At 51.7% G+C, this 26,020-nt stretch overlaps 1 protein-coding gene, 1 long non-coding RNA gene and 1 pseudogene across 3 annotated transcripts; 1 reads left to right on the forward strand and 2 right to left on the reverse strand.

Annotated features, from left to right (window-relative positions):
- Positions 1-1,402: 1,402 nt before the first annotated feature.
- Positions 1,403-17,297, forward strand: LOC139186835 (liprin-alpha-1-like). 2 transcript variants are annotated; one of them, XM_070802186.1, is made up of 7 exons: positions 1,403-2,972; positions 5,574-5,797; positions 7,594-7,816; positions 12,682-12,762; positions 13,395-13,546; positions 14,378-14,550; positions 15,859-17,297. In XM_070802186.1, the coding sequence occupies exons 2-7, from the start codon at positions 5,607-5,609 to the stop codon at positions 15,912-15,914; spliced, it is 876 nt and encodes a 291-aa protein (XP_070658287.1). In that variant the 5' UTR covers positions 1,403-2,972; positions 5,574-5,606; the 3' UTR covers positions 15,915-17,297. The 2 variants fall into 2 exon arrangements, with proteins under 2 accessions (XP_070658287.1, XP_070658286.1); XM_070802185.1 differs by lacking the exon at positions 1,403-2,972 and having other exon boundaries at positions 5,234-5,797.
- Positions 17,298-17,413: 116 nt separating this feature from the next.
- LOC139186836 (uncharacterized) lies at positions 17,414-19,829 on the reverse strand. Its single transcript, XR_011570430.1, has 3 exons — positions 19,640-19,829; positions 19,212-19,278; positions 17,414-18,501 (listed from the first exon to the last, which is right to left on the reverse strand). It is a non-coding gene; the product is annotated as an uncharacterized lncRNA (long non-coding RNA).
- Positions 19,830-24,073: 4,244 nt separating this feature from the next.
- On the reverse strand, positions 24,074-24,192 carry LOC139187015 (5S ribosomal RNA; annotated as a pseudogene).
- Positions 24,193-26,020: the final 1,828 nt, after the last annotated feature.

The raw sequence follows: 26,020 nt of genomic DNA on the forward strand, positions 1-26,020 counted from the left end.
AGTTGATACCTACTGATGTAACCTGTTCTGCACATTTTGGTGCAAGTCACTTTACATCCAGAAAGCAAGCGGTGCAGGCTGTGTCATTTACTGTTTCGTAGGACCAGCTGATTCTAAACCTGGAAACCCTGAGAGCCGAAGTGGACCAGACGAGACTGCGAGGGGCTCCCTTCCACCACAGGTAGGCTGCTCCCCCGGGCAGCTCCCCTCAGCGCTGTCGAGTGTGACAAGGGCCTGTCTGGTGTGTGGACAGTATGACTGGGTGTTGCTCATGGTCGCACCTCAAGGAGCCTGTAGCTTCGTGGCCAGCGAGAGGGAAGAGACAAGCATCGTTCCTTAGGGTCAAACTTGGTACCACGGAGTGGTCGTCACAGGATTGACAACACTCAAAACCACAGCAGAGGTTTGGAAGTAGGGGGCCGACCAGTTGGTATTTGGGCGTATTCATCTGAGGGGCCTGACAGACTGTGACGCTGACGTTTCTGAAGAGTCGCAGAAGGTTAATGACCTGTAGTCTTTTGACTGCGGTGGGAGGAATCACCTGGCTTGTGAATGAGGAGAGCAGATTACTGAGCATCCTGATTTTTTCTTCCTCGTTGTTATAGGGGCGGTAATTCTTATTAAGTATTTAAATGTTTCTTTGGCTTCTTCACGGAAAATGGTCACAAGTGAGAGATAAACTTTAGCAAAGGTTATTAAGTGCTTACTGGTGACATTCATTCATCTGTAGGAAATGGACTACTGCTTGAATCCTGACTTAGGAGACAGTTTGGAGCCCATACGCATATTTCTGTGTTTGAGTGCTTAGGGGATCCTCGCAGTCCAGAGCCCCCACCCAGCTTTCTTCTAGAGAAAAGGAGATGTCATTTGAGACAAAGGCAGAGCCAGAAACTGGTCCTGTGTCTGAAACCATGGTGGGTGGAGTTCAAGGAGAGCACGTGCCCTACAGAACAGGAGGGGACGTGGCCGGACTTGGTGGCAGAGCTCCTCCAGGGTGAGGGGCTGGGGCTGTCAGAGGTGGGGAACTCCTGCTCCCAGGGTGGACGAGGTGAGTGTGAGGAGGACTGCATAGACAGTGGAGGAAGAGGAGGTGGACACGGCCTCCTCCTCTTGGGGGTTTTTGGGTAACGAGGAGGGACCTGGTGCCAGGAACCGAGGCCTGACACAATTGGGGGCTTCAGATGGAGAAGCCTGGGGCCTGGTCACCAGTCCCGTGTGTGTCAGTGAGAGTGAGAGACGAGAAGAGGAAGCAGCCGCGGGGCAGGAGGAGCCGCTGTGCTCTGAAGACAGTGGGCCACAGCGGCCGGTGCGAGGGAGGGGTGTCTCCAGGAGGCAGCTCTGGAGGGGTCACAGCAGTGACTTAGCAGCACAGGTGGGGCCTCAGAGTGGGGCTTGTGGGCAGTGTGGGCTGGGTGGGGGGCACTGTGCTGCCTCAGGAGGGAGGGAGTGGGGACTGAAAACTGGCTCACAGGCAGGGCAGGCACGGCGTATTTGGTGGGACCTCCCAGAGGAATTGGTCACCTTGTCTCTGAGACATTCTCCCGGAGGAAAGAGCTTCGGGTGAGGAGGGGGAGAGAGATGGAGGTTGCACCCCGCGAGGGGACTGGGAGGTGATGGTTGGGGATTGACCCAACCCGGAGGCCTCTGTGGCCCTCAGAGGACCCTCGAGGGTCCCCAGTCCACAGCGGGACTGTGTCGTACCCCCCACTCAGTTCTCAAGTGTGCTCTAGCCCCAGGCACTTGGGTGGAAGTGGAGCAGAGAAGGGAAAAGTTCTGTCAGGAGGGAGGGGAGATGGGAGGGAAGACAGGTGTGGCTCCGGGAGATTCCAGATTTCCATCTCCTGTGCAGCACAGTGTTCGCAAAACCGTCGAGCAGAGCAGCCTGTGACCCCGAGCAGGCTGAGCTGGTGGTTGGCCCTGGCCACTCTGCAGACATATGGGGTGTCCTGTCCTCGGAGGAAGGCCCTGTCTCCTGGGTTTAGGGACTTCTGCACATGAAGGCACCACCCTCGTCCCAGAGACAAGACTGAGCAGAGCCCGGGCGTTCCTGCAGTACAGGCGGCTCACAGTCAAGGCGGGGCTGCCCTGCCTCCCAGCAGGCCCCTGCTGAGTGAGCTCCTGGCACCTGCAGGCCCAGGCCTTAGTGCTCAGGGCCTGAGCATCTGTGCTGGGCCTTGTTCAGCCCAGACTCTGGTGACACGCTCACCTCTGCTTTAATGGGAGACACCAATGGTGCTCAGCTCCGAGCTGTGGGTCCGAGGCTTTTCTGCTGCGGGTTGTCTGAGGCGCCTTTAAAAGCACTGAGAGCGGTGCAGACAGTGTTCCAGGCAGACCGGTGATTGTGATCCACAGACTTCCCGTGGGAAAGGGAGGTCAGAGCAGGCGTGGGCCAGAGGGGAGGTGGGGTGCCAAGGGGAAAGCAAAGCAGGTGCACGCCCTGCCCTGGAACTTGAGAGCGGGCTCCAGGGGGACCCTGGACGCCCCAACCCCAGACAGCCGATCCTGTCCTAGTCAGCTCCACACCCTCGCGGCAGCACTGCCTTCCCCACATACGGGAGTTTTCCAGCTGCTGGGGATGAGCCCTGAGTGTCTGCAGAGCAGCGGGCGGCCTGTTGCTATTGGAGCCAGGAGGACAGTGCCCTCCCGGGGGCCCTTTTGCTATGAAATTGCCGATCTTCCAAATGGACAGGCTTTGGCTCGTCTGACAGAGTGAGCTCTCTTTTCTTCTAACAGCACTCTTCTTCCCCGTGTGTTTCAGCCGACCCCACTTGGGCAGCGCCCCGGACCTCAGGTTCCCTGTGGCGGACTGGCCAGCAGACTCCTTGGGCAATGGGGCGGTGCTGCGGTGCCCCCAGAAAGGCCGGCTGGCAGCACTGCACGATGAGCCATCCGAGGCAAGGACCCCGCCACCCCCTTCCCATCCCTGGTTGGCACCTTGTGAGGCACCTGCCCCCTCACACTGTGGTCCTGAGGTGGGTTTGGAACAAAGCGCTGATAGATTGCTTTACGTCTCCCCATTTTCCTTTTTCTGGCTAAGAGTTTACTTTGAAGGCATGCTTTTTTTCCTTAACCAATTTTGATTATTTGTGGCCTACTGTGAGGCCCAGCATGGTACTAATTAGCACAGTTTTGAAATCGTCCTACGAGTAAATGGATACACATATCCATCAGCTTATAGTGAGAAGAATTCTCATTGGGAGTTTAAGTGCCTTTATCTTTTCGCCTCATTCATGCCATGTATTTGTTCATACATGTCTGTGTTTTGAGCTTCCACATTCAGTGAGCAGTTAGTTTGGGCCAGACATGGTCAGAAGTAGGACTCCAGCAGTGAATTAAAAACCGTGTGTGTCCTTTATCCACTGCTACGTAACGAATCATTGCAAAGCTTAGTGACTTCCCAGGGAGCAGCTCACAGTCCCCAGTGCCTGTGCATTCTAGCAGGCAGGCCTGGTTCAGGGCCTCCTGAGGGCAAGGGAAGGCCCCCCAGGGCTGGATGGCAGGCTTTCAGACTCACCTGGCTGCTGGGGACAGGCCGAGGTCCCTGCTGTGTGGCTTTCCCATGGCCTGGCGCTCCTCGGAACACCCTCTGAGAGCGAGAGTGCGGGGTTTAGCCCGGGGCCTTTCACGCCCTGGTCTCAAGGCCGCACACCTTCACTTCTGTTTGCGAGAGTGAGCTGCGAAGTCCTGCCTCGCTCAGGGGCTGAGCAGGAGTTGCCCCTTCTGCCTCTTGAAGGGAGGAGGATGGAAGAATTTGTGGACCCCTTTTTAAACCCATGCAGCCTGTTGAACAGTAATGAGCAGGGAAAGGAGACCAGAGTGCCTGAGTTGTCCAAGGAGGAGGGGATGATCGTGTGTAAACAGGGTGGCCAGTGAGGTGACACCAGGAGGGTGACCTTGAACCAGAGACCCAGAGGCAGGAAGAGAAGTAGCCACTCGGAGATAGAAAAAGGGTCATGTCAACCAGCGGGGACAAGGGAGAGAGTAGGCCACATCAGGGAGGAGCCTGGGCTCAGGCCTGAGCAGCTCGAGGCCAGAGCCTGTTTCCTGAGGTGAGGAGGGCGGCTGGGGCGGGGAGCTAAGCTGGGCCTCAGCCCTGTTGAGGTGGACGAGCCCATTGGGTGTCCCGGGGACGTGTCAGGAGAACAGCTGAGTGTTCCGGCCTGCATCCGGGAGAAAACTCATTCAGGTCAGGGTGGACTTCGGGTCGTGGGCATACAGATGGCATTTAAAGGCACGAGCACAGTAAAGTCACCAGGCGGGTGCCGGTGGAGAGAGATGGGGTGCAAGGGTAGGGCTGTGGGGCATCCTGCATTCCAAGGTTGAGAAGGGGCGCAAGGGACTGAGGAATAACCGCAGGGAGGGCAAGGCGTGGAGCCCAGGGAGAAACATGCTGGGGGCAGGGGGTGGCGTGGGGGAGGGCAAGGAAAGGAAGGGGCTTGGTAACTCGGGTTCCTCGAGCCCCTGGGGAATTGCCCTGCAGGGCGGGGCTCACCGCCTGCTGGCAGAGAAGTGGAGACCTGGCGGGGAGGGGGACCATAGAGGCCACTCCCAAGGAGCTTTCAGAGACCCGCAGTGGGTGCTGCAGGGAACCCTGGAGGAGGAATCTGCTGGTTCCCCTTGTGTGATTGGAAGGCGAGAGAAGGGAGAGGACATGCCGACTGGGCTGATGGGGGTGAACCCATAGGCAGCTGGTTCGCTGGAGCAGAGGAGGAATGATGGCAGGCGGTCCCGGAGCCAGCAAATGGGGTAGCCCAGCCCTGGGGCGGGGTCGTGATGAAGACTGGAGGCTAGGGCACTGGACACAGGGGCAGGGAGCCAGCAAGCCAGCACCTCGAGGCTGCCCCTCAGTTCCTTTGAGGTCCTGTCTGGGAAAGAAGGCAGGACCTGGGTGACAGTGTGGCAGGGGGGACGTTTTCAGAGAGAAGGGTGTGAGGTGTGAGAGCGGGAGGGCGGGACGGGGCCCCGCTGGCACTATCCCATGTGTCTCTGATGACAGAGCCACCCTTGCAGTGCGAGGAGCCATCCCCCAGAACAGCCCGAGGGCCTGTGTCCCGAGAGGAGAGCCACGGAGGGGCTGGCCCTCCCGTCTCCTGGCTGCCCCTGCTTGCGCCTCTCTGTGGGTGTTCAGACCAGCCTGGGAAACGGAGGACTGGGAGCCTGCGAGGACAGCACACTCTGGTGAACTGGTACCAGTGATGACCGCTGATAGGGACCCAGCGGCTGCCGAGCTGAAGGGTTCTTTTTTCTTATTTTCCTCCAGCCTGGCTGATGGAGGCATGGGTGTATTTTTGTAATTTTCAGTTTCTGTCTCTGACTCCATCAGCCCACCCTTGTGAATAACCTCATAGGATTGCCTGCCGTCCACGCTGAGACCTGAGTGTCACCAGGCCATCTAGGAACTGGATTCTCCCCCTGCCTGTTTCTTGAGTCCTGTTCGCTTAAGAGATGGCAGTGTCTCATGAGCATGGTCCATTTATCCAGAGTCAGGGCTTCCATGTAAAATTGGGTTCAGTTCCTGATAGACTTGAGCTGCCCTGAATGTCGCTGATGAGACGTGGTCCTCTCATGCCCAGGTGCAGACCCCGAAGGAGCAGGACTGGGAGCGCATGCAGAAAGCCAGCATGCTGGCCGACGTGGCCCAGGCATTTGAGAGTGACCAGGGCGTGTCTGATGACGAGGGCGACAGGGTCACCCTCTTCAGCTTGGCCACTCAGCTGTCGCCCGGCAGGCAGGCTGATGCCAAGACTCTGACCGTGATGATGCAGGAGCAGCTGGACGCCATCAACGAAGAGATCCGGTGAGTGATCCTGAACTCAGCTCCCCAGAAACTCGGTTTCTCTGAGGAGCTGTCTTCTCCTAGGGACGTCTGAGTGTTCCATAGTAAGAAACCTGACCTCAGGTCTGCTTCAAGAATTTTCAGTTTTGAGATGGCCCTTGATTACAGAGCTCGGTCAGCCAGGGCATTCTGTCCGTGGTGTGGTGTCAGCACTCTGTGGGGGCGGGGGGGGGCGTTGTGGGGTGTCCCCCCTCAGCTCTGAGCCACAAGGTGAGTGAGGTACCGAGGCGGGGTCCCCTGTGGCCCGTGGACCCTCCTGTGTCCCTCAGAGGCCCCCATGTTCTGGTGAAAAGCCACCTGGTGAAAGCTGGGATTTTGCGCTTGGCAAATTCCCACTCAGATCTGCATTTTCCTTTTTAACTTAATGCAGTGTGAAGATTGGCTTGTTGTAAGACAGTGGTCCAAGGACGTGTGTTTGAGTTTTTCTCATCTCATCAGTATATTTAAGAAGTTTTCTTTAGACACCGTCTTGGCAGTTATAACAATTTTCAAAACGGGATAGAATCCAAAGGCCTGCCTCGTGGTGAGTGGGGGGCCTTGGGTCTGGGTGCTGCCAGGTGGCTGGGGGCCCCGAGGCCTGCCTGGTGCCACACCCGCACAGCTATGCCCGTGTCCCGAGTCCATGTTCAGAGTGGCCGCAGGCCGGTGACCCTGCACAGGACCAGGCAGAGCTGCTGCTCAGACTGTTCTCATCACGTCAGCCCAGGCCGAGGTGCCCGTTCCTGTCGGCCGAGCGGGATGCTCCGGGGGAAAGGCAGGGGGTGAGTGGGACAACCAGCAAATGCAGGTGGTGTCGCCTGCCCATTTGACGCCAAGACAGACAGCTTTGTGGGCCGTGTTTGAGCACAGATGAGCTCAGAAAGATGGTCTTTCCACGTCCCTGCAGGAAGTATGGAACGGTTATATATTAATATTTTTATTTTTACAGCAAGTTGTCAGGTAAAAGTGATTTTTCCTTATGCGACAAGTTGACTTGATGTAAATGGTCAATTCTGTCCATCAACTTGTTATCAACAGTGAAAAACTTTCCAGATGTATGAGTAGAAGTGAAGCTGGAGAGTTTACTTCCTGTAAGAATCTTGTATTTTAATTTGAAAGTCATTTTATTTGCATAATCGTGTATTTAAACTGCTATATAAAAACATCCACCACACATTAGGGGAGAAGAGCAGAAACTGTGAATTCTAGGTTAATGCAGCACATTGACATGAATCCAGGAACTCACACAAAGCTGGTGGAGAACCTCATCAAGTGATGCGTCTGTATATATACAACCTTAAAAAAAAAAAAAAAAAAAAAGATCAACTCAGCACTTCATCTGGTCTGGAGACTTGTGTTTAGAAACTGCAGCTTGTTTGTGAATTGCTGTTTTGATTATACAGAGTTCCTGATTCCCAGTGGAAAAGACTTGAGGCACTGACGTGCATCTCTGCCCTGAGAGCAGGGGAGGTAAGGGTTGTCAACTTGAGGTATCTCTTCACAGGAAAGAGAGTGGCCACCAGGGCCGCTTCAGAATGTTAGAGTAAATAAGTGAAATCAAGCGTGAATGATCAGGGCCAGTTTGTAAGACTCAACGCTAAGTTATTCTAAGTTTGAGAATATTCAAAAGAGGAAACGTAGAACCTTTTGGCTGAGATGTTCATTGAGCAACTGTTTCTGGAATTTGCTAATCATGACACAGAATGCCAGCCCAAATTTATTGTCCAGATAGGTTCCTCTGCTGACAAAGGCAGGTGACGTATTTTATTCTATTTTAGGTTGATCGAAGAAGAGAAGGAGAACACGGAGCAGCGGGCCGAGGAGACTGAGAGCAGGGAGGACAGGGGGAGCTTAGGCAGCCTCCGTCGTTTTAAATCAGTGAGCTCCCTCAACCTGCTTCCCACGTCCTCGCATGCTGGCTCCTGCCCGCCCCTGCCCAAGCCCAGAACGAGGCGGCACAGCCTGGCACAGGAGGGAGACCAGCTGGGCATCATGACTCTGGTATGTGTCTGCCTCCTCCCTGCCGCATCCCTCCCCCAGCACGCTGTTTTTTTTTGTTTTTTGTTTTTTCTCTTTATACCCAGAAGAAAATCAGGTACATTTGCTACGCTCAGAGGTCTAAAAGTTTTTAAACCGCCTAGTCTTTAGTCATTCCACAATGGCACAGCAACAAATTAGTCTTGATATTTGGACCACTACTTAGCACGTCATCATGAACTCAGCGAGAGCCTGCCTCTGTAACGTTGGGCCTGGCCTGTGCTGGGCACAGCAGCTGCAGGGAAGTTTCTGTTCTCAGGGAGCAGACAGCTTCCTGAAAGTAGCCATAGGCAGCTCTCATGGCATGGGAAAGCCGTACAGCACATTCTCCACTGGGGATGCCTGGCTGCAGGGTGCAGGGCATGCGGTGGGAACAAAACCAAGAATCTACACTGGTCTGCTTGCTGATGGACCTGGCCATGCGCTCATTCCAGCTCTGCGTGTGAAACCAGGTTAAAAGCCCAGGGCCCCAGGGCCGCAGGGAAGACGTCGGGCTGCCTCAGTTTTCTGAGTCTAAAACTGGGATGACGACCTAGGGCTTTTGGTGACAGAGTGTGCGGCTCTAAAGCACATGTTCCAGCTTTCTTGTGTGTTTAGCTTAGGTGTTGTGAGTGTATTGCTGTTTACCCCATGAAATCACGTGTACAACATTCTGCTTTGTAACTGGACTTGTATTGTCTCTTTTTTCTGTTACCACCCATTTCATGTTAGCTGCATTGTTAGTCAGCTTATAATTAAATTAACCGTGAATCATTTTAGCGGCCTGTGAAGTGGTAACCAGTCCATTTTGTGGTCTTTTGACACTGTTTTTATAATTGGCATCATTGGCTAATTAGTTGATATTTAAAATTCTTTGATGATTTCTCTGTGGTTTCATGCTTGATTTCTTTCCAAATATTTGGAAAAAAACAGTTCTGTATGTTTTCCTTGCTGTTGGAGTTCTCTGACAGTGTGTCTGCTTTCATCATTGGTTTTGATTCCCTCTCTCATCCTGTTGTCTGCTTAGTCATCATGAATCCAGATCCCCCCCAGCCCCCGAGGCTGTAGTTTACCCATCCATCTCCCGTCCCCCGTCCCCTCACTTGCTCTGGTCATAGCCGTTCTGTGGTCCACAGCGTGTGTCCCCTTAGTCGGGTTTGTGCTTTGTCTTCATGTGTCATTAAATGGTGTTTTTCCCCCATAGCAGTAAGTTGAATTGGTGTATCACTGTGCAGTTACAGGAGAAGGCAGTGGCAACCCACTCCAGTACTCTTGCCTGGAAAATCCCATGGACAGAGGAACCTGGTAGGCTGCAGTCCATGGGGTTGCACAGAGTCGGACACGACTGAAGGGACTTAGCAGCAGCAGCACGCAGTTATAAGCATAATATATGTAGATGGATCCTAAACTACATATCATGTGTAATTCATAAATGAGATTGTGCTTACATGAAGAAATGATCCTCTTAAGTGTAGAATTAATGGACTTTTAGATATGCAGATGACATCACCCTTAAGGCAGAAAGTGAGAGGAACTAGAAAGCCTCTTGATGAAAGTGAAAGAGGAGAGTGAAAAAGTTGGCTTAAAGCTCACCATTCAGAAAACTAAGATCATGGTATCTGGTCCCATCACTTCATAGGAAATAGATGGGGAAACAGTGTCAGACTTTATTTTTGGGGGGCTCCAAAATCACTGCAGATGGTGACTGCAGCCATGAAATTAAAAGGCGCTTACTCATTGGAAGCAAAGTTATGACCAACATAGATAGCGTATTCAAAAGCAGAGACATTACTTTGCCAACAAACGTCCATCTAGTCAAGGCTATGGTTTTTCCAGTTGTCATGTATGGATATGAAAGTTGGACTGTGAAGAAAGCTGAGCATCAAAGAATTGATGCTTTTGAGCTGTGGTGTTGGAGAAGACTCTTGAGAGTGAGTCCCTTGGACTGCAAGGAGGTCCAACCAGTCCATTCTAAAGGAGATCGGTCCTGGGTGTTCATTGGAAGGACTGATGCTAAAGCTGAAACTCCAGCACTTTGGCCACCTCAAGTGAAGAGTTGACACATTGGAAAAGACTCATGCTGGGAGGAATTGGGGGAAGGAGGAGAAGGGGAGGACAGAGGATGAGATGGCTGGATGGCATCACCAACTCAATGGACATGAGTTTGGGTGAACTCCAAGAGTTGGTGATGGACAGGGGGTCCTGGCATGCTGCGATTCATGGGGTCACAAAGAGTCAGACATGACTGAGCAACTGAACTGAACTGACACAATATCCTTTCTGTGTTGGTGCTTGTATTTAAGACTGTAAATCTCATCAGCTTTTGCACAGTTAATGTCTCTATTAGACTCGTTAAAAAAGTATCTTCTATGGTTAATGTAAAGACTGCACCTGCTATTATGCTAGCTTTCATTCTTACATATTTTCACAGGGAACTTGCTTTAATGAATTTATTGTGAGAAGTTTTAAATCAAATTCTGTGTCAGGATTTTACATTAATGTCCAAAAGGTGGTTAGATTTGTTCAGTGTTAAAATAGATATTATGGTAACTTCCTCATCAGTTAAATTACTAATTTAAAGTATAACATGTTTTTGATTAAGATAAACGAACTTATAGAGAAATTTGGCTGAGAATAGACACCTGTTAAGGCCCTTTGTTGTACAGAATGCTATGCTTTAATAAATCATGATGTTGTAATAGAATGGTATCTTCTTGAGTAATAATTTATAGTGTTTCTCTAGTAAATCTCGAATAGCTTATTTAACTTCTGTGGTCAAAAAAAATGTTCTGTTTCCAGTCACATGTTCTCTAAATCTTCATGTCACTTACATGTTTGCCATCATTTTTGCTTTACTGTATTTGCCTCTACGGATTCTTGAAATTTTAGCTTCAAAGTCGCAAAGAATCTGGTTTCTCTTCATTTCTTTGCATGCATCTATCAGCCTAGTGATTTAAGGAAGCAGCGTCGAAAGGTAGACTGTTTACTCATTTAGCAGGCCTTTGTTTCTCTGTGAAGTATTGAAGAGTCCTTATCGTTTAACGTGAATGAACACTGTGTGGTTATGTCTTGGTGAATAATTGATGTTTTAATGGAAGTAATGAAACTCACCCATCACTTAAAATGTGGTGATGGTTCTGTTGGAAATAGGTCATTCGTTGGGACAGTTGTAACAGTTTGCCTTTCTCCCACTTGTTTGCCTTCTGATCATCTCATGCTTGTTTATAATAGACATAGTATTATTTATTATTCTTAAAAGTTTCTATACTTATGTTTTTGGCCATGCTGCACAGCTTATGGGATCTTAGTTCCCCAAGCAGGGATCAGACCAGTGTCCCGGCAGTGAAAGTGCCAAGTCTTAACCTTTGGACCACCATGGAATTTCCGCTTAGTGTTTTCATGTAAGAAATGACTGAATCAGAGCCATAGATGTTAGATTTGCGGGAAGCCAATTTAATGATGGTGGGTAGCAGTGTGCAGGAGACTCTGTGTGCCGGGCACGTGCTTTCCAAGTCTGTCATCTCATCCCCAGGTGAGGTCCAGGCTGCTGCTATCCCCATTCAGCAGACATAGACACTGAGGCTTAGCGAGGCCGGGCACACTGCCCAGGCTCTCACACCCAGCAGCGTGGTGTGGTCTGGTCTGATCAGAGCCTGGACACTTAACCATGGTGCTGTCCAGCCCGCTTTCCTCTAGAGGCTCTCGTGTCCATCACGGCATCCCTGATGGAGGGAGCATCAGGAGGGAGCTCTCTGCCTCTCCCCTCGGGTCACTTGGATGAGCCCCTGTTGTTGGAGTCCAGTGCCCCAAGGGCTGGCCTTCCTTGTCCCTCTCCTGCTCCCAGCCCGCTGACCGAGCACTCCTGGGCCTTCCCGCAGGACTGGGGTGGCCGTGCTCCAGTTCAGGCAGCTCAGTGCACAGGAGACCTTCTGCTGAGCACAGCAGACCAGCGCTGTCCCCCTGGGGTTGGTGACCTGGGTGTGCTGCTCGCCTGCTCTGTGGTCTGCTTTGCCCTCCTGTTCAGCGAGGACACAGCACTGCCCTTCCTAGCCACATGTGGCACCAGTGGGGCAGCTCCCATCCTGGGGGAGGGCAGCCAGGCGCAGACCCAGAGGCCTTCCTCAGGAGGAGGCCCGGGGGAAGGGGCTGGCCTGGGCCCTGACTCTGAGGCAGGTGTTTGTCTCCACTGAGTCCATAGTCAACCCAGGCCTGTCACTTCCCTGCTCTGTTCGTTGTTATTTTCTGATTTTTATAAATGCTTATTTTAACTTGAATTTGAGATTGATCCCTGTTCAGTTCCATGTGGAAAATTTCTAGCCTTTGTAGCCTTCTGTTGTCTGAGGGTTCTTGTTAGAGCTCAGGGGAGGGAGCCCAGTTTATCCAGCTGCTCTTAAATGAGTTCAGCTGTATTTTGCGCTAAGTTACTTTGTTGTCACCAAGCTCCTGTGGGGCTGCACGGGATCAGTATTCTTTACAGAATCCCACCAAAAAAGCACAGGTTAGTTGGTCAAAACAACGCACTCATTGTTTATAACAATACATGCCATGCATGTTTCCTAAAACCTCCCCTGGTTTAACCACACACCGAAATGTATCAGTGAGACCTGTTTGGACCCTGCAGGGTTAATCTATTCCCACACTGTCTTTCCTTTCCTCACACCCAGGACCAGCGGAAACGCTGGGAGTCCAAGAGAGATCATCTTCTTCTTCTTCTTTTTTTTTTTTAAATTAGTTTATTTTTTAACTGAAAGATAATTGCTTTACAGAATTTTCTTTTCTGTCAAACCTCAACATGAATCAGCCATAGGTACCCATATGTCTCCTCCCTTTTGAACTTCCCACCGCTCTAGGGTGATACAAGATCATCTCTTAGTGAAGACCTGGGGGTGCCTTATGGAAACCACTGTGAGCGAATGACACTCGAACTGCGTGTAAGTACTTCAGTGGGTAGTCCCCAGTCTGTATGTTACCGAGAAATACGATCCAGGCACATGGTGTTCGCGTGGAGGGGTTAGGTACCTTTTCTGTGTTTCTCTTGTTGTCATGGGTTCCAGTAACCTGCATCATCACTACAAATGATCTTGGATGGTGGCACAAGCTGTGTCTTTTTCTCCTTCAAACAGAAAGGTCTGGACGGCTTTGCTGAGAGGTTTTGTACTCTAGCTGTGGTGCTTCCGAGCAGCATCTGGCGATGAGCACAGTCCTTTCATCAGGGCAGTTCATGCCGTGCAGGATTCAGGGTGCCAGCATCGCTCTGCTGTCCTGCCCCACAGGGCCATCTGGTCGCTGGATTCCAGGGAGGGCCGAGGCCGGCTGCAGGGAGGCTCCCGTCCGGGGTCTCTGCACTCAGTCAGATGCTCTCGTTGCCCCATAGCCTCGCTTTTTTTGAACAAGACAGTCCTTTAAGATGGCATTAAGCTATAACAAGGGTTTTTTGTACTTGGGGGAAAGCATAGCTAATAGATCTTCAAATAAGTTTCTGGTTATAATGTAAAGCCTGTGTGATTGCCTTTTTCAGAACAGTCTATTGTTAGCCAATTTGACACTTACCTCACTCCCTCAGCTGCCAGCTATACGGGAAGAGGTAGGAGATGACAAGACCGCCATCAAATGTGAAACCTCGACCCTCGCCTGGCCACGGTCGCTTCGGATGGGCCGCCTGCGCACGGGGGCGCTGCGCACAGCCACCCATGAGGACCTCAGGGACGCCCACAAGTAAGTGACCTGTGTGTGCATCGTCAGTTTCAGGAGCCCTGCACCTCTTGTCTTGAAAGAGTTGCAAGGATGATTTTAAAGGAATACCACTGAGTTCGGTGCCTGTGTTTAGTGGTGAACTTCAGGTGCTGGGGAAGAAGAGCTCAGTGACCTCAGTGATTTTAGAAAATGTCCATCTCTACAGATTGACTCCTGTGGGAGCTTTCTTCCTACTCTGGGTAGAGGGCACGTTCCTGACGGTGACGGCCCCATGCCTCTCGGGTTCGCTCTTGAGGGTCCCTCCCTTTTCTGCAGGGGTCTCCTCTCAGGAGACCCTGTCCCCTCCTGTGACTGACACTGTCCTCATTCAGACCACCACTTGCTAAGCTCCCATCCTGAGCCAGGCAGCACTCGATGGGGGGCACGTGTGGTCACCTGACCAGCAGCCCTGCACGGTGATCGTCGCTCTCCTGCCACGGCCGGGGACGGTTACCCTGTGGGAGGCGGGGGGAACTACCCAGAGCAGGGGAGCTCGTCTTCTCCTGGAGCGTCGTCACCTGCTGAGCAGCGACCCTAAGGGAGGGTCAGAGCGCCCTCTGCACCAGCTGTCCTGAAGTCAAGCCCTCCTCTCGGGAGAGCTCGAGGCAGAGAATCTCAGCTTCCCGGTGCGGTTGTCTGACACCGGGGGCCTGCATTGCTCGTGTGGAGTCTGGTTGGTGAAGGAGACTCCAACTGTCAGCTGCGAGGTTGAGGCACGGGTGTTTCTGGGTGCCCGTTTCTATCAGTAGCTCTTATGGAGGGGTGTGTGTTTGCACAGGGGTGCCAGTTAAAGGTCGTTTTCTCTCCCCGAAGCTCCACAGGCTCTCAGGACAGCCCCGGGAATAACCCCAGCAGCAGCACCAGCAGCCAGGGCTCGCTGCACAAAGCCCCAAAGAAGAAGGGCATCAAGTCCTCCATCAGCCGCTTGTTTCGCAAGAAGGAAAAGGGCCGGCCTGAACACCCCAGCAAGGAGGCGTTAGGACCAGGTGGGTGCTTCACCGTTCAGAGGGAGGAGGGCCTGCAGGCATCTCCCTTCTGTGTCTCCCCTGTCGTCCCCACGAGGCTCCTGTCAATCACGCTGGGGGTCCTCCTGGGAGCAGGAGTGGAGGAGGCGTCTGTCTTCTCAATGGGTCTGAGATGATCGGCTGAGTTAATGAGTGGATGGTTGGATGGATGGATGAATTAAGAGTGGATGGATGGATTGATTAGTGAGTGGTGGATGGATGAACAGATGGCTGGCTGGCTGGGTGGATGAACGGAGCATGGAATGAATAAAGCAGATGATTGTACTCCAGTGCTAGAAACATATTCTACGAAATTGATTGAGTAGGAGCTGGGCGATGATTGTTTCATCCTAACAGTGACATGTGTTTGGAAACGGCCTAAGTGCTCCTCAGTGAGGGGTGAAGTACAATCTGTGGACACCCCACAAGGAACAGCCCGCCCTCCTTCCTGCCACCTTCCCCATCCCCAGGAGCTCATCAGGGGTTCTGCTCATGCCCCCCACCCCACCCGACAGCCACACAGGTCCTCCTGGGGTCCCCTCATCAGACAGGGTTATCATCAGGCCCCCATATCACTCAGCTTCCTCTCCTTGAGGACAGCGCATGTTCCTGCCTCTTCAGCCACAACTGTGTTGAGTCTCGTTTGTGCTGGGTGTGGGATTTACAGGGGTAAGTAAAGCAGATGTGGTCTGGAGCACAGTTTAGTGACAAGAGAGAAAAAGGAGCAGATTATTAAATGCTATCCCTATTAGTAGTAAATACAATGCTGAGATGGATGGTGCATTGATTATGTACCAGATGCTGTGTGTGCCCCTTACCAAGCAGGTGCTGCCCCCTCCCGATTTACAGAGGACAAAGTGACAGTCACCTGGTTAGGGAGCGGTTAGGGCAGGTTCACACCCACCCAGTGGGACCAGACACTTTGCCGAGCCCCAGCCACCTCTCTCGTGGATGAAACAGGAATGAGATGGCTCTATGGCATGATGATTCAATGGACATGAGTTGGAGCAAACTCCAGGAGATAGTGAAGGACAGGAAAGCCTGGAGTGCTGCAATCCAAGGAGTGACAAGAGTCGGACACAACTGAGCGACTGAACTAAAACCTGAGTGTGTGCTAACCTGTTTCAGTCGTGTCTGACTCTGCGACCCCAGGAACTGTAGCCCACTAGCTCCTCTGTCCATGGGATTCTCCAGGCAAGAAGACTGGAGTGGGTTGCCATGCTCTCTTCCAGGGCATCTTCTCAACCCAGGGATCGAACCCACATCTCTCATTATCTATTGCATTGGCAGGCAGGATCTTTACCCCTAGCGCCACCTGGAAAGCCCCAGTGAATGCTGACAACTAGAAATGCAGAAAATGAGGGCTGCTCCTAAGTTAAACTGGAAGAGCAGCAAGCACAGGTTGTAAAGAGGAAAACACACGATGAGCGACAACAGCGCCAACAGAAACAAGGGATGCGTTCACCCACAGAAAGAAAATGTCTGTGCCGTTCGGAAGAGGAGCCCATCAGCCCTTGGAGGGACAGTTGGAACCAGAATGAAAACCGAGGACATGGTCAGCAGTGCCCACCACACGGCCTGGGTGGCGTGGTGTCACTCACCAGGCTTCCTGTATCCCCAGAGCTGCTGGCAGTAACATCTCTGAGTGCCAGGCCGGGCAGCATCCCCGAGTGAGCTAAGGCATCACTGCTCTCCTTCCAGTGCTGCTCCGGAGCCCTCTGTAGGCGGCCACCCTCATCCCCTGCCCTGCCACTTGCTGGGGCCCAGCTGTCCCCCTGGAATCCTTTCAGCCCTTGAGCTTGGGTGTTCCCAGCCCTCTGCCACGCCGGACTGGGACACAACTCAGGACTTGGGCTTGAGATATCAAGGAGACCGTGAATCTGGAAGGACACCACCCTGGGGCCTGTGAGAGAGCAGGAGAGCAAAGCCCCTATGGGGAGGAAGCAGAGCTGGGGGAACGTGCCCACAGCCTCCACTGCCTCCTGCACAAGTGCCTTTTCTTTGTCTCTCCTTGATCTAAAACAAAGCCCAGCTGCTGCTGCTCCACAGGTGATTCCTAAAGATGCACCTCCTGCCAGAGCTATTGTCCTGCTTCTCTGGGGCTGCCTGAGTGTGCTCAGGAGTATCAGACAAGTAGGGCTGCCACACCTCATACTGGAGGTGGGGGGCCTGATACTGGGGAAGGGTCGGAGGTGGGGGGAGGGTTTGAGCGTCGGGGAGGGCCTGATGCTGGCCTAGGGCCGTGACGCTGGACTGGGGTCTGATGCTGGACTAGGGTCTGATGCTGGGGGAGGACCTGATGCTGGACTAGGGTGCATCATTTGGGTCCCCGTCAAGGTTGCCCTCGGACACCCCACGCTGTGACCGATGGCGAGCCTCGACACCTGAACTTTGTTCCCACCCTCGGCCCGCTGCCCACGCCTCAGCAGCAGAGGGGCCCTGTCCCCGCAGATGCTGAAGTGATGGAGCCTCTTGTCTCCAGAGCCAAGGGCATGAACACACCGTCGGTCGTCCTCTAGGGACACCTATGCTTCCGCCTCTGGCCTTTCCATTGCATCCGTCCATTTCTCTTAACAGAATGTCCATGTGATGACACGGGCTCCCATTACCAGCTCTGGTCTGTTCTCAGTGAGAGTACAGCTTACCCTCGGCACTCTTTATTGGCCCTGGGAAATTTTGCTTCAGTACTTTATTGAAAGAAAGCAATAAATAATACTGTGATAAAAATAGTTCAAAAGTAGACTGTACATACTTTGTCACATATTCGGGAAGTTCACAAAAGATTAATAGGAAAATAGAATGATAACAATGAATTGTACAAGTAAATTAAAGGCAGAACCCACATGTAAAGAAACATGCTGTCTCTGTCTACCAAGATACCAGCTGCATAATAAATATCACACTGTGACCTGAACGCATCTCTTGCTGGCTTTTTTAATGTGCCGCTGAAAAAGTAAAAATTACATTTGCTACTTATACAATCCAGAATGGCTATGTCATCACAATCTAAAAATGTACGCCTAGGTCCCTTCTTTAAACATGTTTACAATCATGTAAAAAGATGATTTCCATAAAAATAAGGCCTTTGTCAGAGCTACACTACCCTGTCTGTCTGGGAAGTGGCACCTTCACTGTCCAGCTCGATGGCTCTGTAGCGGGTGCAGGGCATCGAGATTGGTCCCCAAAGAGTCTCACCAGAGAGGAGGGATCCAGGTCCACAGAGACAGGGTTACAGGAGAGATTTTCAGTCTTCTTCTAGGCATCCTTTCAGCCCAAATTTCATTAGAAGCTCACATTTAACACCCAGTACTTTTAAATCACTTCACACTGTGGACAAAAAGCATTTCTTGCTAGAAAAAGTACAGTTTAGGCCAGTCGTTAACATCCAACAACAATTGGTTGAAATTAAGTTTTCTTATTTCAGAGTGATTGTTGGAGAGCTTGGTTACATTCTGGAAGGATAATAAAGCACACCGTGTCATGATGATTTTACAATCGCAGGAAAACCCCTTCTCTCATGGCTTAACATTGAAAAATTAAACAAGAATAATTACAATAAATGCATCATTTACAAAAGCCCTGTGTTTGTTCATAGGATTTATACAGACAAGCACTACAGTACATTCATTTGAAAGACTGAAATCAGGTATCAGAACATGAAATTGATCTGAAAGGATATTCATAGCCTGAATATACAAGAAAAAGGAAGGAATTATATAAATGAAGTCATAAGTTTCCATAAATATCAGAAACATTAAATTCTAAAATATTTTCTCTATGGTATTCATGAATTTTTCACTAATTAAAAACCCTGTAATATCTTCGGGTCCATGTAACAAGTATTAACAGAGTAAAGATTCCATCGAGTTCAAAATGTAGTCTTTGTTGTATACTGGATGCTGTATAAACATCTGGAGAATTCGTGCAGGTAAACTGGAAACACACACAGAAAAGTCAGTCCTGGGTTGGCAGCTGGTGCCCCAGCCCCTGCCCCTCCTGACACCCCCACCCCCCCACCCCATTTGGGGCTTCAGCTGCTTTGAGAATTCAGAGAAACATGGAGGGCCAAGCAGATCAAGGAGAGAACTCTGTGGCTGACTTTATTCTGACATATAGCTAAAAGCTGCTGGTAAAAAAACCTCAAAAGCCCAATCCAGCTTTCTAGCTGAGATGTGAACAGGACAGAGCAGACAGCCTCCTGCCCTCAGAGTTGCTCGAGCAGGGCTGGGCCCCAGGGCCAGACCCACCAGAGGCCTACCCAGAGCAGCGCCTGCAAGGGAGGGTGGCCCCTTAGCAGCAGCCGAGCCCCAGATGCCGGTGCACCTCCGTGTGAAACGCTGGCCTCCGTACGGAGAGGCCCAGGGCAGGGCAGCCTCGTGAACCCTGACGCTCTGGGCCCTGTTCCCTCCGAGAACATGCACGCAGGGCATGGCTGGCAGCACTGCCGCTGTGGGAGGGATACCCATGCGTCCCTATGCGAGGGGCCTTGGCCATGCTCTGACCACTCCGGCGGCAGTGGGGCGCCAAGGTCACGTTCTCTGGTGTGAGGGTTCTCCCAGGCTAACCTCCAGAGACCCACTGACCCTCCACTCCCTGGGGCGTGGGCTCCATGCCCCCGCAGGACCAGGCCGGCCTGTACTCACCCCAAAGCACATCAGGAGCAAGTCCTGACTGTAGCAGAATCCAGCCCCTGCATTCCCGCCACGCTGCCTGGTCCCATGAGCGCGGGAGGAAGGGTGCAAACACAGAGTGCGGTTAGTCGTGCAACGTCACATGGGGCACGAGGACACACAACGCACACCCGCAGCAGTGCCCACTCCTACTGAGGGTCTGGGGAAACTTCTAGAGGGTGGATGAGCCAGAGAGAGCGAGCCTGGGGGCTGCCACGTGGGGGTCCCTGCCACCCGGGGTGGGGGGAGGGCGGTCAATGGCACATTTGATGACGTAAACGTGGTCATGGGGACAGATACTCCACGTCGGCAGCTGCCAGTCTCTCCTTAGACCTACGGATTCACAGAGCTCCACATTCACAGATTCCACACAGTCTATTGTTATTCAATTTTACACTTACCTCATTCCCTCAGCTGCCAGCTTTACGAGAAAGAGGTAGGAGATGACAAGACCACCATCAAATGTGAGCCCTCGAGATCAGAGGAGATCAGGCGCGTTCAGGGTGATATGGCCGTAGAAGGAGGCGGCTGCCGCCGGGCGCCCTAAAAGCCCTGCGCTGTGCCTCCCTTTCGCTCTGACCTGCCGGTCGGACCAGCAGGCCGCACCTCACCGTGGGGGCGCGCGCTATACTTGAGCCGAACGACCCGCGACCAGACTCCGCCGGCCAATGGCGCCACGCCCCCGAACACTGCCACCCCGCGGCCAGCAAACGCCTGGCCAGGTTCGGCAGCCCGGAGGGCTTCCGGGACCCCCAGCGGCATGCCAGGCATGCGTGCGCACGGGGCCTGGGGGGTGGGCTGAGGGGCGCGGAGGTCTTGGCGCCCTCCATCCCGGGCCTCTCGAGGCCCGGCCCCGCTCGGCGAGCCGGGCCTCCCTCGATCCCGTTCGCTGCCCAGGGCCACGCGGCCCAGAGGTTTCTGGCTTTTGGCCCTGCCGCCGCCCGACCCCCGCGGCCCTCGGGCCTCTGAGCCTCCTGTGGGCCTAGGCGCAACCCAGCCAGGGCCCTGAGCGCCCATCCTGCCCGACACCTGCCCGGTGCCCAAACCCACCGGGAGCCACGGAGGCGCGGTCCACCCGAGCGCCTCAGCCCCGCCCCTTCGCCCTACTGAGGCCCCCACCTTTCCCCCACGCCGCCGGACAAGCACACAACCTTCCTGCGAGAGCAGACGAGCGACAGGCAGGCACACGGACAGACACACAGACAGTTGACAGCCCGCCGTCGCAACCTCATCAGCCAGAGCCATAGCACCTGTGAGAGGCCGGGGCCAGAGGAACGGACGGGCCGCCGGGTGTCAGGAGAGACAGAGGCAGAAAGAGATGAAAGTTCAGAGATAGACTTCAGGACTGTGAGAGGGAGATACAGATAGACAGACAGACAGACGCATGCGCGTGCGCGCACACACACACACACACACACACACACACACACACACACACAGAGCCAGAGACAGAGGGAGACACAGAGCGAGTGACAGAGAGACAGCAAACAGGAGACAGGGGAGAGAGGATGGCATCGGATCTGAGACAGACACACTGGCACAGCCCGTGACGCACCTCAGAGGAAGGTCACGCGGAAGAAGCAGCTTCCCCAAGGGAGGGGGCGTCGGCTTTGGGCCGGGCCCGGCTGGACGCGGTGCCCTGGGGCTGGCGGTCACCCGTGGGGACCCCAAGACTTCCTTGAAGCCGAGGTCTCAAAGGTCCCCTTTGGCCTGGCTACCTAAGGCGAGACCCAGCCCCCATCCCCAGGCCAGAGGGTGAGTGTGTGAGAGTGTGTGTGAGTGTGTCGGTGGGTGAGGGTGAGGTCGGGTCGACTTGGGGCCGAGTGAATACCCAGAGTGGAGGGGGGAGGGTGTGGAGGCCGGGGGTTGGGAAGCTTGCGTGTCCTCTTGCTGTCTCTCTCTCCCTCTTTCTCCGTCTCCCTTACCTGTGGTTTCTAGCTCTTGACCTGTCTCGGCGGCAGGGTGTGTGTGTGTGTGTGTGTGTGTACCTCCAAACCCAAAGCAACTTTCTATGGAGACATAGTGAAGGGTAAATGCATTCTTACTCATCTGATATATCCTAAAACACTGGACATGTCTGGACTCAAACTTTCAGGGCCGCCTTCCTGCCACCCCTGGCAAGCATTGATGGTGCAACTGTAATCCTCTAAAGGACCAAAAGTCCTGTACAAGTCCAGACATCTGCTCTGTACAGTCTCTTCCTGCAGTACAGAAAAGTATAGAACAGAATGACACATTCTTTGTTAATTGTACAGAAGAATCAGCTGCTATCTGCTGCCTAGTCAACATGGTCAACATGAGGAAGTCAAGCAAGAGTTCCAAATCTCTTGAATGTGGTCCTTGGAAATACTTCTGTTCTTAGTTGCTCAGTTGTGCCCAACTTTTATGCTACCCATGGACTGTGGCCAGTCAGGCTCCTCTGTCCGTGGCATTTCCCAGTCAAGAATACTGGAGTGGTTTGCCATTTCTTTCTCCAGGGGATCTTCCCGACCCAGGGATCAAACCTGAGTCTCCTGCAGGTGGATGCCTTCCCATCTGAGCCACAATACAACTAATTGCCTAGTCAAAATACAAAGAAAAGAGCTAGTGTTCTACTAAGTGGAAAGATGATTTAAGAAACGGAAGCTTTCCTTTGTTGGTATATTTGAATCTTTATTTAGTTTTATTTTATTTTTATGATTAAGGCTACTTGAACAAGGCAATGGAGAAACCCCAGAGTTGAAAAGCAATTGACTTTTTAAAAGAAACATGTGGCAGGTGAAACTTTCTTCATTTTTTAGAGTTGGTTCAATGCAAAATCTTTATTCAACAAATATGACTCTTGTGAACTTTATTTCAAATCTCCACGATGAATCACTAAGGCATCAAGGAAGAAAGGAGTAGAGGTGGAGAAAAAAAGAGCAACCTTTCCCCTTGGCTCCATCTCAACCAGCTGCTTAGTTCCTTCATCTCATGGACTACGATCTGGGATAATCTTGTTTGTCTGATTTTTGTTTGGGGACCGTTTCTAGTCACAGGGCTAGAAACAGTGGAGGGGGAAAGCCCTTCTTTCCATTCCACATCAGACCCAGTGGGCAGTCCAGGCCCTGCCCACTGCATTGAGTCTGTAGCAACAGAATCACCAGTGATGCTGGTTAACAATGCATATTGCTGGAATCCACTCCATGAGGACTATGGAAGATCTTCACATTTCTGGAAGAGCTGCACACCTCCAGAAGGAACCAAAAGACTTGCCTGAAATGGTAAAGTTATAAGTATTGGACTGAAAGTTGGAAGGTCTCCACCTTTGCTATGTAAGTAAAATGATCTTTCTTTGAAATGAAAATGGATAATACTAAAAGTTCACATTGTTCTAGAGCATTAATTAAAAAAAACCCTGAATTATAGAAATCTGATGTATGAGTTCCTGGAAAGCAAGAACCTATATTTATTGATATGTCTTCATGCCTTAGATCGTCCCTTGAATATAGTGTGCACATCAACAGAAGAAAGAAAAGAACTGAATTGACAAAGATACAAAGAGATCCAAAGTGCTGAGCCAAGTGAAAAGCTGAGGCTTCGCAGAACTTTTCTGTCTTTCACACACTGAATAAATATTGAGCACCTACTATGAGCTAGTAGGCATGCAATATGTTTCTGGAAATAGAATGCTGAGAGAAGAAGAAACACAGTTCCTTCTTTCACTGACTAATGATAAATAACAGGCAGATACTTTGAGAACTTCTATAGGGGCCTCTTCCCTCACCAAAAACTGGGTGTCAGAGAAGGCTTTTCAGACTAATAATTGAGTTGAGATCCATAGGTTGAACCAATGTCAACCAGGGTTGAGATGCAGGAAGAATTTCAGGCAGGTAAAATAGCATCTTGGAAGGCTACATGACAAGGGAACCTTAGTACATTCAAGAAATGAAAAATGCCCTATGGGATGGAACCAAAAGAGTGCAGAGGGCATTCCAGTGAAAAGAAATCAGAGAAGAAAGGGGGGACCAAGCAATGAAGGGATTTGGTCATATCTTCACTATGATGGGAAAATACAAGAGCAGTTGGAGCAGGGAGGTGATAGAATTGCATCTGCATTTTAAAAAGGTCATCTTGCTCCACATCACTCATGATTGGACAGACTCAACTCCAAACTACAACGAGGTTCCACTTCACATTAGTCAGAATGGTCCTCATGGAAAAGTCTGTAGATAACAAATGCTGGAGAGGATGTGGAGAAAAGGGAACTCGCCTCCACCGTTAGTAGGAATGTGAGTTGGTAGAGCCACTATGGAAAAGAGTATGGAGGTTCCTAAAGGAACTAAAACTAGAAGTACCATATTCAGCAGTCCCACTCCCAGGCATATATCCACCAAAATTATAACTGAACAAGATACATGCACCGTCTGTGCACATATATCTGTGTGTGCGCGCGGGTGCGCGCGAGCTCGGGCGTTCGCCCGGCGAGGATGGGGGTGGGGTGGGGTGGGGGTGGGGCTGGGGCTGGGGCTGGAGCTGGTGCAGCCCCCTGGGATTGCCTGAGGCACGCCAAGGGAGCCCCAGACAGAGACCCGCGGGACGGTGGGGTGGGGTGGGGGTGGGGCTGGGGCTGGGGCTGGAGCTGGTGCAGCCCCCTGGGATTGCCTGAGGCACGCCAAGGAGCCCCAGACGGAGACCCGGGACGGTCGTCTGGTTTCCTGGAAGCCAAATGCGGAGGGGCTCGCGGGCCGCGCGGAGGCAACCCAGGTCTGCAGCGGGAGTCAGTGCCCTGGCTACCCAGCCCCAGGAGGGGCTGGGGCTGCGGGAGCCCAAGAGTTGGGACGTGGGGCGGGGGCTAAAGGAGAGGGAAGGCAAAGAGCCTACAGCACCCGGTATGCCCAGGCGGTCTCCCACCCAAGTACTAACCAGGCCCGACCCTGCTTAGCTTCCGAGATCAGATGAGATAGGGCGCGTTCAGGGCGCTATCGCCTTAGACAGAGGCTGCTGCCACCGGGCGCCCTAAGAGCCCTGCGCTGCATCTCCGTTTCGCTCTGAACTGCCGGTCAGCCATTCCGTCTACAAGTGATTTTACTCTCTCCCCTTTCTCTCCCTGCTTTCTGAGAGTCTCTCTCCTTCCATACTTGATGGTGTAATGAATGGATGCCTTAGATCATTTTCCCTCAACATTTTTTTCTCTTTATTTTTACATTGATTTCTATGAATTCATCTTCAAGTTTATGGATTATTTCTGCTAGCATCTCAAATGTGCTGTTGAACCTATCAATTTTTCATTTCAATTATTTTAGTTTTCAAATCCAGAATTTATGTTAGTTTCCTTAAAAAAAAATAATTTGTAGCTCTTCATTGCGTCTCTCTGTTTGTTGACTTCGTATCATACTGTCATCTAATTCTTCAAACATGGTTCCATTATTTCATTTTGTAGTTATCATTATTTTGATATTTTATCTTTTGACCTTCATACTGAATTTATAAGTGATATACTTATATGAGTTATCAGTGGTATGTTATACAAATGCTTTACTCACCACCATTACAACATTAGAGTTTTCTGAGTTTAACTGTATACTTACCTGTCCCAGCAGGTTGATAAAGAGTCCAAGCCTAAAGCCCCTTTAAGGAGGAGGCAAGCTTGCTTTCTTTTTCACATTCTTTTGCCTAAGACAAGTAGGCATTGTAGGGAGCAGTATCTCAGGTTCAAGGACATTCCTCTTTTTGAGCTTTGGAGGTATGTTATAGGAAAGGGTCTGGGCAAAACGCTCACATCCTTGAGATGTTTTTTGTCTATTCTCAGAGGCTAGTTGAGAAGTATATATGGCCCCACTTAAATTAGTGAGCCCCTTCTGATGTCTGTGTCAGAAGCTTTTTCTGTCACCTTCACTTTAAATAAAATATACACAAAGCTCTGAGTGACTGAGACTGTCTTTGGCCCCAGAGTAATATCTTCTTCTTAGACACCATGAATCCAGTGGCATCGGTCACCGTTGACTGCTAGGTTATCATCTTGGGGGCTTGTCCAAGATCTTCAAGACAAGATAAGAACACTCAGAGTTGAGATTCTTTTGCTCTTTTACTGTGGTCTCTACTTTACTACGGAGAAGGCAATGGCACCCCACTCCAGTACTCTTGCCTGGAAAATCCCATGGGCGGAGGAGCCTGGTAGGCTGCAGTGCATGGGGTCGCTAAGAGTTGGACATGACTGAGTGACTTCACTTTCCCTTTTCACTTTCCTGCATTGGAGAAGGAAAGGGCAATCCACTACAGTACTCTTGCTTGGAGAACCCCAGGGGCGGGGGAGCCTGGTGGGCTGCCAACTCTGGGGTCTGACTCAACAGAGTCAGACACGACTGAAGCAACTTAGCAGCAGCAGCAGCAGCAGTAGCTACTTTACTAAATCAGAAGCATGTGGACTGAATTTCTTTTCCCCAGTCAGCTTTTCCTGGTCCCTCTGACCATTTCATATCTGCTTGGGGAATTAAAGTTATTAACCTTGTGTGCCGGATTGTAGACTTTCAAGGGACTTGCAATCCATGCTGTTATTGTGCTTTTCTAGCAAGGCCCCCACTCCAAGTTTTACAGGACACTGCAGACAGGAGCACTTTAGGGAGCTAGCTGGAGCTCTAGCTCCAGGGACATCTCTCAGACTGGAAATCACCATCCTGACCCCACAGACACACAGGCAAGTTCTTGTCATGGCTATGCCTCTGGACTATATGGATTGAGGCATTGCTGGTGAGCATGAGATTCCTGAGGACACAGATTGGGACACCCCAGATTTGGGCAGATTGAAAGTGCATTGGGCTTCT

This window comes from Bos indicus, chromosome 14, assembly GCF_029378745.1.
Source record: "Bos indicus isolate NIAB-ARS_2022 breed Sahiwal x Tharparkar chromosome 14, NIAB-ARS_B.indTharparkar_mat_pri_1.0, whole genome shotgun sequence".
NCBI lineage: Eukaryota > Metazoa > Chordata > Mammalia > Artiodactyla > Bovidae > Bos > Bos indicus.

What these genes read in the sequence shown, in the direction of transcription:
- LOC139186835 (XM_070802186.1), top strand. Translation starts at nt 5,607, where the DNA reads ATGCAGAAAGCCAGCATGCTGGCCGACGTGGCCCAGGCATTTGAGAGT. An exon ending in GCCATCAACGAAGAGATCCG is followed by an intron (nt 5,798 to 7,593) that starts GTGAGTGATCCT and finishes ATTCTATTTTAG; the next exon opens with GTTGATCGAAGAAGAGAAGG. An exon ending in GACCTCAGGGACGCCCACAA is followed by an intron (nt 13,547 to 14,377) that starts GTAAGTGACCTG and finishes CTCTCCCCGAAG; the next exon opens with CTCCACAGGCTCTCAGGACA.